Genomic DNA, 13,707 nt, shown 5'->3' with positions numbered 1-13,707 from the left:
GTATGAGCAGAGACAAGAGGGAAAACGGTGTTTTTTTTACTTTTTTTTAATGAATAAAAATAGAGACATTCGAAAGTTGTAGCACACGTAATCAATATTATGTATACGAAAGGTTCCACCCTTTCTTACCAATCAGAAATTGTCTTGTCGAGCGTGCGGTTGCGTGTCAATGCCTTCAGGCGAACAATAATAACAAATAACCCACGAAAAAAAAGAGTGATGACGATAATCTTTTTATTTATTCTTGTTACTCCCGTTTACCTCCTCACATGAAATCTATACGCCAAATAGAGAAACAAATAAAATAAAATCGCAACGCCCGATAAACAATATACAACGCTCCTTCAACTCCATCTCATCATTTCGGAATGCTTTTGCAATACACATCTATCATTGCCAACGGCACCGTAATTATTGTCAATTCATGTAGACCTGGACCACCCCAACACAAGTGCGATTGAAGGGTTTTTAAAGAAATGTGAAGGCGGTAAAATAACGAAAAAAAAATAAGTAGAGACGGATAAAAACAAAAAAAAATCGAAACGAACGCGCAGGTAATCGAACAAAGAAATGACCCCCCCAAAAAATAAACAAACCACGTCTCGTACGACCGATGATCCATATGTGTGTCTTGCTGCTACATCTCATGAACCGATTCCTCCACTTGCTGGCCGACATGCCGCCTTCCCGTTGTGTCACACACACGGACTAGCTCAGAAGAGATGTAATTCATGCTTCCACAAGTGTTTGAACCGGCACTGCACTGGATTCGTTGATATGTTGTAGGATCATACCTTGTAACGGCGTTCAACACATCCAATTCTGACACAACTGCTAGAACGTACTTGTGATATTCACCCTCTGTATAATTGGTGTAGTGAAGCGCATCCATAAGACCTGGAGAGCCGAAAGTGATCGTTTGCGTGTGAGATTCGACCCCGGCCAGTGAGGCGATGCCGCCCGCGATGCCCCATGCGGTGAGTACAATTTCATTGGAAGTTGTATTCTTCATCTCTGTCAGGTAACGTACGACCTCATCTTTGACATCATACCACGTAAAGTCAATAGCCCTCGTCAAAAATGAAAGAAGGAACGCCACCTGCTTCAACCAGTTGTTTGGAAGAAGGATTTGAAGTGGTGCAAGGGCAATGTAACCGATCCACACGGTCATTGTAATGATCGATGAGTAAACACGCCCGTTCTGCAGGGTTAACACAGTAACATTCCTTGCTAAAGAGTCAAATCGGGATATGGACCATTGTTCATTTCTCTCGCCATATACTTTGACCGTGTTGTTGTACACCACGTCTGTACTTCCGAACCAGTTGTCAAAATCTTCATGGAACACATTTTCCTTTGACGCTCCGGAAACCTCAGTAAGCAGAGCGAAATCAACGATACCAAACCCCCCTGCGGTGCGCAAAGTGCAGATGGGATATTGATGGTATTCTTCTAATGGGTCACGGGGTCCGGAGGCATTAACGGGAGGTAGGCTATGTGGCACCCAATACTGCCATTTAGCACCCAACCAACCCAGCAAAACGCACGAGAGGGCAAGCATAGCGAGTGCACCATAGAAAATGAAGGTTCCACCGATATTGCGCGACCGGCGGCGAACGCAGAAAATGCCCATCCCACTGTGTATTAGAAGCACTAAGGAAATGACACCCACCGTCGATCCAACGAGGAAGAAGCTGGCGGTACAGCTGGTTATGAGGAGGATGACGAACAGAAAGAGCAAACCGCGCAGCGTTTTCTTTGCGCTTCTTTTCCTCAAACAAAACACAGCTAAGCTTATGAACACCACGTTTACCGCTGCTACCGTGCATACTGAGACAATCCATGGGCCATCATACTGCAGGAATCTGAAGGAGAAGCAGAGGTACAGCCACAACATACACGCAAAAGCCACCGTACTGCGAAGCACTGAACGACTCGACATCGAGGAGCGCCCCAGTGAACAGTAGTCTATCGTCAGGATGGCTGCGACGGTAGCGATGCATGTAGCCACTGCAAATGGGATCATTCCACTAATGATAAATGCAATACCCAGTAGAAAATCCAGTGTGATTGGCACGGCGCAAGCAATTGTGGTAGAAAGCCTGCGCGTGAGAACGGCCTCCGTCTTTTCCTCACTCTCTTGCACGTCCAACAGCAGGTACAGGGCTAACATGGAACCCTGATTTTTCTTCCGCCTTTGCTCGCCCATCGGTATCCAATCAAAAAAAAGCACAATATGGCACAACGCTAGAAATGCCACAGCAAACAGCCACCCAGTAGCAAACGTCACCTGAATACTTCTCAACAAGGAGCTGTGCGTCATGGAGTATCCGAAGGAAAACATCTGTAGAAATATCATCGAACAAAATAATATGAGCTGCGCCACACTGCCGCGTGTTTTCCCCAACATGTCCAGTGGTGGGACGACTTTGTGTTTCATGATCACCACAAGAACGGTAACTGCACGTGAGCACAACGCAGTGCCTTGGAACGTCACCAAAATCAGTGTTGCGAATAATGCATACACATAGTTCCATTCAATGAAGAACGCTAAGAACACCGTCACGGCTGCACTGGAAGTTAGTGCCATGAAGAAAAGGAGCGCCACTAAGAAGGAGAGGCTACTGGCGACATTAACAACGATGAGTACACCGTGATAGAGTTCCCGAAGGGACTCTGGGATGAATCGGTACCACTTTTTGTTCGAAAGGTCAAGCATCGGTAGTTCATCGAACTCGCGTTTCCACGCTGCCGCATAATCGTCCATCAGAGCACAGCGCATTTCACCCTCCTCCGCCGACACGGCAACGCGCCAGCGATACAATTCCTCGAGGAAAAACAATGACAAATTGTTAGGTAGCGGTTTCATGAGCAAACACCATTCATTTTCCTCTTCTTCCAGAGGAGGTGAAATATCATTATCATGTCTCCACATGCCATTGAGGTTCCCTTCTACTGGAGTGGCTGTTAAACTTGAGCCAAATGTCAGCAGCGATACCATCGACTCCGTTTCCGAGGCTAAGGACGGGTGACGTACCGGAACGTTGGGCTGCTCAATGCATTGCAGCTCCCACTCCTTCACCGTCAACCCACGCTCTGAGATAGCAGCCTTCATTCCATGGTAGTAATCTTCAATAATGTCCCCGTGACGGTCCCAATGCTCCTGGTTATCACAATCATTCGTGCCACCGAGTTGTACAGGGAGAACACTTTCATCAATAAACTCCAAAAGCCTACCGGATGCTCGATCGCTTTTAGAGAAAAACATAATACTATCAGAGAAAGCTGATGGGAGCTGCGAGAACAAAGGCTTCGCCACAGAACAAAGCATTCGGCCCATGTTGCAGATATATACTTTGCTAATACATCCAGGGAAAAATTTTGATATGCGCAACGCCACATCTGCCTGTAACGACATATCCACGTTGCTCCACATGCTTGCATCCTCGTAGTTTACGAGCAGCACCATTTGGCACCGTTTGTTATCCGCTCGCAGTCGTGTCCCGTAACTCACCATCAGATCAAACGTATGTTTCTTCCCATCACGATGACTCGCCGCTTTCTTGTCCCGGTTCACTGTAACGTAAAAGATGGTGCGACCACACTTGTCTTCTCCAATCACCTGTATAATGCCCAACCTCAGTGATGTTCGCATGTACTCCGTGAATTCATACTTGGCCATCTCATTTACCTCCATCGCAAAGCGCCGTTGCAACTTCGCAACAGTTTCCTTGACATCGAACTTTTTATTCTCCAGAAATCCATATATCCAACAATCCAATTCATCCCTCTTGATGTCTAGTTCTCTCTTCACTTCCTCCAACTCCTGTCGGTGAGACACCGCCACGGGACCAAGTTCCTGTAGAAAAGAGGACATGTACTGCTACACTCCCGCCTGCTTGCACAAGGGGCTAAAAGAGACAAGGTACAGAACGATGAAATTAAAAATAAAAATAAAAATAATAATGATAATGATAACAATAATAATAATAATAATATATATATATATATATATTTATTTACATATATACGTATATATATATATATATATGTATGGTATGGAGGAATACATGTATCTAACGGAGTTGCGATGTGTTGAGACGAGAGAAAGAGGGAGAGAGGTGGGGTGTGTGTAGAAGGGAGGGAAGAGGTGCGGGGATGGAGAAGCGCGTTGGGACGAATCACACAAAAAATAATTATTATAATAAGTAAAAAATAATTAAAGGTAAAAAAGAAAAAAAAGAAAATGAGAGAAGCCAAAACGAATATCACATAAGTGTGAAATCTAGTACCGTACTGCTTTCTCTTTGTTTTATTTTTTTTTTCTTTCGGTTCTTCATTTTTTCTCTTTTCCCTTCTCTCTTTCTACCCTTTTGTCACTCAAAGCTCTTCTCATGTCCGGATCCGCGCGTTACTCCATTCGAGCTCTCTTTCCATCTTTTGTTTTTGTTTTGTTGTTTCCCTTCACCCACTTCTCATTTCTTCTCTCCCTCCCTCTCTTCCTTCTTTTCATACTTTGGCTTCATTTGCTTTGGCTTTTCTCCCTCCTGGCTGCGTTGCGACCCTCCGCGTGCCGGTGAAACAATGAAAAGAGAAGGAATCAGAGAGAAAAAAAAAGAGAAGAAAAGGAGGTGAAACTCAATGTGTGTGTCTGTGTGTCTGTGTGTGGGGAGAGGGGAAAGGCGAGCAGTGGAGAAATTTCATATAAAAGAAAAGAAAGAAAGCAAAAACGAAAACAAGCAAACTGTGGGAGAACATTTCGGGAACCAAGGCAAAACTGTCAGTACACGGCAACATGTTGTAGTGTGCGGAATGTGTTTGAGCAAAGTAAGAAGGAAAAGACAAAAGAAAAAAAAAAGAAAAACAGACAAATAAATAAACAGACAAATGGAGTGAATCAACAATATATATGAAATGAGAGCGGTACGTGGTTCATAACACAAAGAATATGAGAGACGCAACAGTGGTATGAGAAGGACTATCGTGTAGGGGCTATAGGTAAAAGGAAGGAAGGGATGAGGAAAAGGAGGCGAAGCGTGTGTGAATTCAAGAATGACAGGGTAAGAGTTCATATTTATTATTTTTATGTTTATAGATGGGTAGGGAAATGCAAAGCGAGAGGAAAAAAAAACAAAATGTACTTACCGTGTGTGTGTGTGTGTGTGTGCGTATGTCAGGAACAAGCACTTCTCTTCTTAATCGCTCTTCCAGACACTCTTTTGATTTCTTTATTTTTGTTGTGTTTTTTGTTGTGATCCCTCCTTTCCTCCGACCCAACTTTCAGAGGATGGGTGGAATGTGGGGACGGTTCAGTCGGGTAATTTCATACCATGAAATAGGGAAATAATGGGGCTCAATTTCCGCCCCTTTGACCCGAGAGTTGAGTGTCAGGGAGAAGGGAGAAGGGCATCATGCGGACACGCCACATCATTGTTGCTCTTGTCATCAACACTAATAAAAACAGAAGGGGGAAAAAAGAGGAAGGATAAGAGAAAGGAAGCTTAAAAAAAAAAAAGCAGAATGTGAGAGAAGTAATAAATATGATTATCCGCAAGAGGATGTTCAGTGGAGTGCAGGGAGATATAAGCGGCGGTGCCCTTTTGGGAGAAAAGTGAGGGGTGTTTGCTTGTGGTAAATCTGCACGAGGCTTGTGGGTTTCGTTTGCGTGGTGAGTGGGCCCTTACGAATACTTGAGTGACTCACTGTCGCTGGCCGCTGGGTTGTTCCTTATTTCCAAAACCTGTTGTCGTACTTTCTGCATTCCTACTTTTTTTTTTCTTCTCATTTATTTTTCTTCTTGTTCTGATTTGCCGTTTATTCTGTGGACCACTGAAAAGTTGCGGGCGCACGAGAGTGGCAAGATGTTATGTGAAGAAGGAGAAGGAGGAGGGGCTGTAACTGATGAACGAGGGTGAAATGTGACACTTGGTTCGTTCGCGCACTTTGTTGTAATTTTTTTTTCTTCACCCTCCTTTCTTTCTTTCTTTTATTTGTGTTTTTTTTTTTGAAAGGGGGATTGTTCTTACTGTTTTTCTTTGTCCCTTCCCTCCTTCTACCTTCCAACCCCTGAAAGATGCCGGCAGCGTTGTGCATATATATATATATATATATGCATATGTATTACTTTATATATATTTATATATATATTAAAACAAAAAAGTAAAGGGGAACCCGAAGCCTCGAAGGAGGTGTTGGGTTTATGTTTGTAAGCAGCTGTACGAATATTTTCGTTGTTATTATTAATCCCTCCACTTCTCGATACCTCCTTCCCCTGTTCGCTGCTTCGATAGCAGTCCTTCCCATCACTCGATCTTATTTTTCGTTCTCTTCCTTTTCATCTGTGCGTTTGTGTATCTGCCCTTGCCGCTCCTTTTGTGCGTTCGCGTGCATGTGTTTGTGTACTAACTTTTTTCTTTTCCTCCCATCTCTTTCTTTCCTTGAAAACCGTATCTTCAACGACTTCTTGTTTTGGTCACCACGAACCCGTATGCGTTGGCGCGAAAACAAATGGATGTAATTTTTAAGCTACGCATACGCATACGCATACGCTTTTTCTTTTTTTTGCGACTGTTTTTCAATTTCATTAACGACACCACTCTTCCCAGATTTGCAATGCCTGACTACAGCCGCGTCCCCTCCACGTTGATGCAGTTCTTAATGCATAACCAACCAAAGGGCAGCCGTGGGGCGTTCACATTACTCATGATGGCGATTCAAACGTCCGTAAAAGTGATTGAGATGAACATCCGCAGCGCAGGTGCGCAAGGTCTCTTTGGTCATCTTAATGATGGACGGGCCAACGCCACGGGTGACGAGCAGGCGAAGTTAGACGTGGTTGCAAATAACGCCTTCAAGGCTTACCTGATGTCCTCTGCCAGCGTGTCTTTCATGGGGAGTGAGGAGGACGAGTCAATTGTGGTAGTCAGTTCCGGACAGCAGGGCGACTACGTTGTATTCTTTGACCCTCTGGACGGCAGCAGTAATATCGACGCAAACATATCTATTGGCTCAGTGTGGGGCATCTGGTGCCTACCGAAGGGAACGAAAGTGCGAACTACAAAAGACGCTCTTAAGGTGCTCCCGCGCCTCTCAGGAAGATACCTCGTTTCCTCAGGTTATGCCATGTACGGTACCGCTACCAACCTTGTTATTACCACTGGCAGTGGTGTAAACGGCTTTACGCTTGACACGACTGTTGGTGAGTTCATCCACACCCATCCAAACATCACACTTCCACAATCACGACCCATTTACAGTGTGAACGAAGGTAACCTCCGTCACTGGGACGCGTGGTTCAAGCAATATTTGCATCATATCAAAAACGAAGGAGAAAAGGCGTACACCGCTCGCTATATTGGTTCTATGGTTGCGGACATCCACCGGACCCTGTTATATGGCGGGATCTTCTGCTACCCGGGGGATAAGAAGAAACCAGGAGGGAAGTTACGGCTCATGTATGAGGCTGCACCCATGGCGTTCCTTATTGAACAAGCAGGTGGCTTGGCGTTGACGGGCGACGGGCGGTTGCTTGATGTCGTTCCGAAGGAAATTCACCAGCGTGCTCCCGTTTTTATGGGTAGCAGGCGTGAAGTGGAGCTGTGTATGTCTTTCAAACAAAAGTACAATGATCGTGGGGGAGTCCAAAGGGAGAGGAGCAAGCTTTAAGCCAATGGTTGCTTCGATGCGTGTGGAAAGGGTACAGGTTTTTTAAAAAAAAGTTTAGGAGCTGGAAACACGATACCTGTATGAGAAGGTGGCGCATCTATTGACAGGAGTGACCCCCATAATTATCACCAGTGTTGTTATCTTTCACTTTACACCAACTAATTAGTAGAGACTGCGGGGGGGGGTGCGTGTGCTTCCTTTCTCCACCCCTCAGCTGTACAGAGAATAATATGGAAGAAAATGTAATTGAATATGTAAACGCGAACGGAATAACGGTGGAGGAAAAGGGAAATGTTTGTGTATTTAACGTGAGCGGGAAATGCGAGATGCGTCTTCATCTCAATGTTTTTCCTTTGCTTTTTTCCTTTCCTTTAAATGCGTGCTGGTTGCAATGTTTTTTTCTTTTTTTCAGGGAGGGGGTTGGATGTGTCGGTGTCTAACTGGTTACTATGTGGCCCTTTCTCATCTTTGTTGTTGTTTGGAGGCTTCATTTGCAAACGGAAATTTTGGGCCGTGAAGTTGATTCCGTGCCGCGGCACCGAAACCTCTCGGAAGGTCCTTACCTTCTCTGTACCTTCCAGTGGCATCCGGTGCTACAGATGTACTGCACTTCCCTTTTTCCCCTCCTCTAACTCTTTGCGGGCGCTATGCAAAAGAAGTCCCATGTCAGTGCTGAGGTTCTGGCAAGTGGGTAGGCGACGGCGCTTCATTAGTCCGTTCACGCGGCTCAAGGCCTGGTGGATGGGTATCGAAGATGCCAGTTTGCTCTCTCGCTACGGTGAGGATGGACCGTTCCGTTCTGTGTGGATAAAATGGCGTGGTACAATCATCGTGGCTGCCTGCACTGCCGTGATGTTTGGTCGAATGGGCGAAACAAGCCGAAGCAACGATATATTAGATAATATTGAGCTCAATCGCCAGCGGTACTACAAACGGGAGTTCGCGCCAGAGTATGTTCCCAATGCACCAGAAGCGGTGTATGATGGTCCCAAAGGTTACTCGTACCGTGACGAGGTGTCAGGGATTATGGTGAATGCTGATGGGAAGCTCACATCAGATCTCACGCGTGAGGAGCGACGCGCACGGCTGGAGCAAAGTGAAATATCTTCAGGGATGGTGGAGGCGGCTCGGAGACTCCGAGAAAGTCCCAGATATCAGAGGAATGATTCTTAGGCCCATTGTACAACTTCGCTCGCTGTGAGGCGATTTTTGTTGTTTTTTTTTTTTGCTGAGGGCTGGGTTATTGTTGGTTGTGTGGCATAGTGAAGTGACGGAAGGGGTTAAAGAAAAAAAAAACCTTCTCAACTCCCTCTGATCGTGGTGTGTATGCCTGTTTTTTTTTTGAAACCATCAAACGTGGATACAGCTTTTTTACCCACTCATTCCCCCTTTGTTGTTGTTTTGTTGGCAGGTTGTGGGTTAGATTCCAAGGAACCCGTGCAGAATGGAGGGGTCATTTAAGGACTTCGAATTGCCACCTCAACACCGCTGCAGGACTGCATGGACTTCCAACGCAGAAAGGGCTCGAGGCGAGGTGGAAGCGACATTTGTTTCCACAGTGAACAAATCCAGGACGAATTCTAAAGGCGTGGCACCTCGCTGCTCAGATGTCAGAACGTCGGTGTCCAGGTCGCACAGTTCAGGTCTTTCCAGTAATTCCCGCGTATATGCACCCCATACAAAACATAGTGGCGCGCGCGGAGCCTTTTCACTGCCTGGAGACGTCACCCAGCCGCCCCCTGTTGAGGCCAGGCGGCGCACTCAAACAAAACTTGGAAACGGAATTCGGTTGCGTGTTGCAGGTAGAAAACCCACTGAGAGGGACATGAATAGTAGGGACGAGCGAAACATGGTAACGACACCCAGGTTGAACACTGATGCAGGAAGCGTGTCGGGCAGTGACGGAACGAGCAGTAGTCCTTCGTTAGAGAGAATTAGTGATTATGGTTGCAATGGAAGTGGACCTGTTTGCAGTTCGCCTAGATCGGGTGTGGTTCAATGTGTGGAAGAAGAAGCATTTGCAGATGAGGATAGAGCCAGTACCCCCGAGCCGTCCAGGTATAAGCGACTTACGATAGAAGAGCGGCTTCGCATTATTGAGGAGAAACGCGACAAACGACTTGAGAGGGCACGCCAGAAGTTTGTTGCCTTGCGTGCAACAGTCGTGGCTCCACGGCCCCACACCCTGACGCGCGTCCGTATGGGGAACTTCAAGGCTGTCGGTTTTTATGAAAGCCGAAGGACTTACGAGGGAAACTCACCTCATCTTGTCCTCGAGGATAAACCAGTGGCTCGTTCCTGTAGTGTTCCCTTACAACGCAAATCCACTGGTGTTTCTTCAGGAAATTTCGGAGGGGCTCCCACGTCGCCGCGCGCACCGGACTCGCACGAAGTGCGACGCCATGAATTCCTTAGTGGGGAACGATGTGATGATGGCGATGATAATGAAAGCAGCGGGTCCGCCCTTTCTATTGATAAAGATGATTGAACCTTTTGTCTCGTCACCACCTTTCTACGAGAACATCAAGGGTATTGTATGCTGGACTAAAGAGTTAAAAAACAATTAGTGTTTGTTTTGAATTTTTTTTATTTTTGGCAATATATTCTTTTTATGTACTTTTCCTGTTCTTGTTAACGTACTGTGCGGCTAGTTGAACGACATGAACTATTGAGTGTCCATTGGTTTGGGTTGCCTACGTGGTCGCTCACGCCGTTGTGTGCTTTCATGTGCGTATACGTATATATACACATATGTGTGTGTGTGTGTGTTTTTGCATTATTCATCTGTTGATGTGTTTTGCTATTCCTGATCCGTCAGCTGCACCTTGTGGCTCATTTCCTCTCTTTAAGCCTTTTTACTGAACCAACTTATTGTAGTATGGAAGTAAGGGCAAGGGTTCACCCACTTGAAGTGATTTTGAGCATTGAATGCGGCGGGTATCAGGAAATGTTTTGTGCGGCTCTGCGTCCCATTGGAGGGCAGAACTGATGCCGACGGTGTTGTGCGCGCCACATCGCCTCGGCTCAGGTGCACGAACAAGTGTAGACGACGAGAAGGAAATCGAGAAGGACCGGGAGGCCCTTCGTAAGTACTCCGTCTTTGCGGGTATGACCGTATTGTGCGCAGCCACGTTGTGGTACGGGTCTGAGAAAGCGAAGAAACGGTACTTTGGTTCTCAAGGAAGTGCAAGAGTTAGCGTTGAAACGCGAGGGCGCCCTGCCCTCGGTGGGCCGTTTGTTCTTGTGAATACAGATGGCGAACCTGTCTCCCAAGCGGAGTTCTTGGGATCCTGGGCATTCTTTTACTTTGGCTTTACACACTGCCCAGAAATATGCCCTGTTGAATTGAATCGCATGTCTAAAGTTATCGATGCTGTGCGAGCGAAGCGTCCTAATCAGAAAATCGTGCCGCTATTCGTTTCTTGTGACCCGAGGCGGGATTCCCTGGAGGCGATTGCAGAATACCTCAGTGTCTTTCATGAGAGCTTTGTTGGGCTTGTAGGGACCCCAAAGCAGGTGAGCGATGCCTGCAAATCTTACCGTATTTACTACTCGCTTCCGAGCGAGGAGGCCGCAGAGCAGAATGACTACCTCATTGACCATAGCATCGCCATATTTCTCTTCGACCCTAAGGGCCGGTTTGTGGACTTCTTTGGGAGCCGCTATGACGAGAATGAAATAACCGAGCGTGTCTTGGGTTACATGGATCAGCTGGAACGAGATCCGGAGTGGACAAACTGGTGAGGCTAGGTGTTATTCACGTTCGATCTGAGAAACTTTATCGACACTGTAGTATATTAATGGATGCAACTGTTCATCATTATCATACGCATATTACGTATGGGTGTTTACGCGTCACGTTTATCTCTTCCTACATGTCTGTTTGTTGTCCCTTTAGCTTTTTCTTTTTGTTTGCCGCGCTTTTGAGCGTAGGAATTTTGGGTGCCTTACGTGATGATGTATTTTTAAAATATACCTGTGGCGCCTCTTGTTAAACAGTCAAATGACTTTAACCATGCACATGCATATTCATAAATATTTACTTCCACTTTTTGCTACCTCGTCCATGCACCAAGGAGGAAAAGGGTACTCCCGTAGTTCACGCTGATAAGCGTTCACCTCTTTTCACGAATCCACACGCAAGTCACCTTCCACATGGTTGTACGTACTTTAACTGGCAATAATACGCCCGAAGCAGTCCAATCGGAAAACGGCGCGGACGATTTTGGACGTCGTGCGGTGGGTTTGGTGGCCTCTGAGCCCATCACTTGTTTTGGTGTGTCGCCGCCGGTTCCTGGTCGTACCGACTCGCCCAGCCGAGTGCTCCTTAGACACGAGCGAATGGTTGGAAGGGGGAATCTTTCTAATGCTTTGCGTGAAGAGAGTGGTCCGCTATCGGAGGTGCTGAACATTAACGCCCATCATCGCTCGCAGGGGAAATCCCCCGCACCGCGGTGTCCCCTTAGAACAACGGACACCCCGGCTCACTGCGAGCGTGAGCCGGTTGCGGGCCCCGTGGGTCGATTGGGGCTAGACGTTGCTCATCAGTCATGCCACGGTGAGCATGGCCCTTCTGCGTCAGGAGGAGAATTCAATTCGGAAGTGGACTTATCCACCGTGCCCCGTAGCGAATACGAGCGTGTTGAGCGTGAGCGGCGCCGCTACGTCAAGATGTATGAGCATCAGAAGACTCTTTACGAGGAGATGTCGGCGCGACAGGTGGAAACTTACAGGGAACTACAAGAAAAGATTATCGAGGTGGTGGCCCTCTCCACTCGTAACGAGGAGAATAAGCGACTAATACGGCAGCTGAAATGCGAAATGTCCGACAACCGAGCGCGAATGATGGCCGTTCAAAACCGTGCATTGGAGGAAACCAAGCTGGAGAAAAGTGCCAAGGAGCAGTATGAGCTGCAGCTGCGCGAGAACGCCGAAAAACACAACTCTCTGATGGAGCAACAGAAGACCAAGATAGCGGGTCTTGAAAGTCTTCTGAAGGATATAACAGCCTTGAAGGGGGAGAGTGAGCAACTTCAAGTTTTCCAACTCGACGCACTGCTGAAAGCGGCTTACGCAAAGAACAGTGCTCTCTTTGGTGATATGTTGCGGCAAGGGAAGCAAATTGATATGCTTTTCCGCGACAAGGCATCACTTGAGCAACAGCTGGAGCAGGAGCGCCGGGAAAAGCGCGAGCTGGAAGAGCAATGGGCAGAGGAGCGGTACCGTGTCCTGGACCAGATGGCACGGTGTACCGCGCAGATCGCGGAGCAGCAGCGTTCTATCCTCGGTTTGCGACAGACGCTGTCACGCGGTCCCGCTTCTACCGGGATAGGTTCATGGGAAGTTGAACACAGTAATCAGGAATATTGTGACGACGGAACGGACAGTACCAGTAGCGGTTCTTCAGACTCGAGTTCGGATGACTGTGTGGACCCCTGTAATGAACTTGCTGAGACTCACGACGATCCCTACGCCATTGGCGGTAACCGTGAGGTGAAAAGGGTCCTAATGTCAACAGATGAAGTGCTTGGTTCGACATCGCCGCAGAAAAGCAGGAAAGATCGAGTTATCTGGGACCGGGTTTGAATTCTCGGGTCAATGTAACGGAGCGCATTCCTGCCTTCCCCCGTTTCCCTCCCCCTGTCTTCGGTTCTGCAGCGAGAGTGGGAAGCATGTGCGGGCTTTCGTTCGTCATATTAGTTGTACTTTCGTTAAAGGTGATGGAAAAGGAGGGAGTGCGATATCAGCAATCTTCGTTTGTCTATGTGTGCTGTTTGAACTGCACACTATGGTGAAGGACTTTTTCCTTTTATTTGTTGTGTGGCGTCGACATGTGAAAGCGCTGGGGAAACCGTGGTGTACCGAAGGAAGAGGGCAGGAAAAAAAAAAAAGAAGTACCTTCATTCTCTTCCCTTTGGGACATTTTTCATCTTTGTAACTCGTTGTTTGTACAAATCTGTTGTTTTGGGCAGAAAGCAAATGGAAAAATAGCGAATTGGAGTGGGAAACGTACGGAAGTGTTGTCAAAACGTGCTTTCTGGA

The 13,707-nt window shown here is 46.9% G+C and overlaps 6 protein-coding genes and 1 pseudogene across 7 annotated transcripts in view; 6 read left to right on the top strand and 1 right to left on the bottom strand.

Annotated features, from left to right (window-relative positions):
* Positions 1-637: 637 nt before the first annotated feature.
* Positions 638-3,877, bottom strand: TEOVI_000653600 (CRAL/TRIO domain containing protein, putative; the record flags this gene model as incomplete). Its single annotated transcript, XM_067220307.1, has 1 exon — positions 638-3,877. One exon carries the CDS (start codon positions 3,875-3,877, stop codon positions 638-640), a length of 3,240 nt encoding a protein of 1,079 aa, XP_067076408.1.
* Positions 3,878-6,612: 2,735 nt separating this feature from the next.
* TEOVI_000653500 (fructose-1,6-bisphosphatase) lies at positions 6,613-7,665 on the top strand (the record flags this gene model as incomplete). The annotated part of the gene is made up of 1 exon (XM_067220306.1): positions 6,613-7,665. The coding sequence occupies one exon, from the start codon at positions 6,613-6,615 to the stop codon at positions 7,663-7,665; it is 1,053 nt and encodes a 350-aa protein (XP_067076407.1).
* Positions 7,666-8,328: 663 nt separating this feature from the next.
* TEOVI_000653400 (uncharacterized protein) lies at positions 8,329-8,838 on the top strand (the record flags this gene model as incomplete). The annotated part of the gene is made up of 1 exon (XM_067220305.1): positions 8,329-8,838. One exon carries the CDS (start codon positions 8,329-8,331, stop codon positions 8,836-8,838), a length of 510 nt encoding a protein of 169 aa, XP_067076406.1.
* Positions 8,839-9,109: 271 nt separating this feature from the next.
* TEOVI_000653300 (uncharacterized protein) lies at positions 9,110-10,153 on the top strand (the record flags this gene model as incomplete). The annotated part of the gene is made up of 1 exon (XM_067220304.1): positions 9,110-10,153. The coding sequence occupies one exon, from the start codon at positions 9,110-9,112 to the stop codon at positions 10,151-10,153; it is 1,044 nt and encodes a 347-aa protein (XP_067076405.1).
* Positions 10,154-10,593: 440 nt separating this feature from the next.
* On the top strand, positions 10,594-11,409 carry TEOVI_000653200 (cytochrome c oxidase assembly factor, putative; the record flags this gene model as incomplete). Its single annotated transcript, XM_067220303.1, has 1 exon — positions 10,594-11,409. One exon carries the CDS (start codon positions 10,594-10,596, stop codon positions 11,407-11,409), a length of 816 nt encoding a protein of 271 aa, XP_067076404.1.
* Positions 11,410-11,820: 411 nt separating this feature from the next.
* On the top strand, positions 11,821-13,251 carry TEOVI_000653100 (uncharacterized protein; the record flags this gene model as incomplete). Its single annotated transcript, XM_067220302.1, has 1 exon — positions 11,821-13,251. The coding sequence occupies one exon, from the start codon at positions 11,821-11,823 to the stop codon at positions 13,249-13,251; it is 1,431 nt and encodes a 476-aa protein (XP_067076403.1).
* A 202-nt stretch (positions 13,252-13,453) lies between these two features.
* The window catches only part of TEOVI_000653000:pseudogene, a 328-nt pseudogene continuing 74 nt past the window's right edge, over positions 13,454-13,707 (top strand). Inside the window, 2 exon segments of the mRNA in view lie at positions 13,454-13,555; positions 13,557-13,707. The exon segment at positions 13,557-13,707 is cut by the window's right edge and continues 74 nt beyond it. Coding sequence covers positions 13,454-13,555; positions 13,557-13,707 — 253 coding nt within the window.

Source organism: Trypanosoma equiperdum (genome assembly GCF_001457755.1).
Source record: "Trypanosoma equiperdum strain OVI genome assembly, contig: ctg_1110, whole genome shotgun sequence".
In the NCBI taxonomy this organism is placed as follows: Eukaryota; Euglenozoa; class Kinetoplastea; order Trypanosomatida; family Trypanosomatidae; genus Trypanosoma; species Trypanosoma equiperdum.
This window is presented reverse-complemented; position numbering and strand designations above follow the sequence as displayed.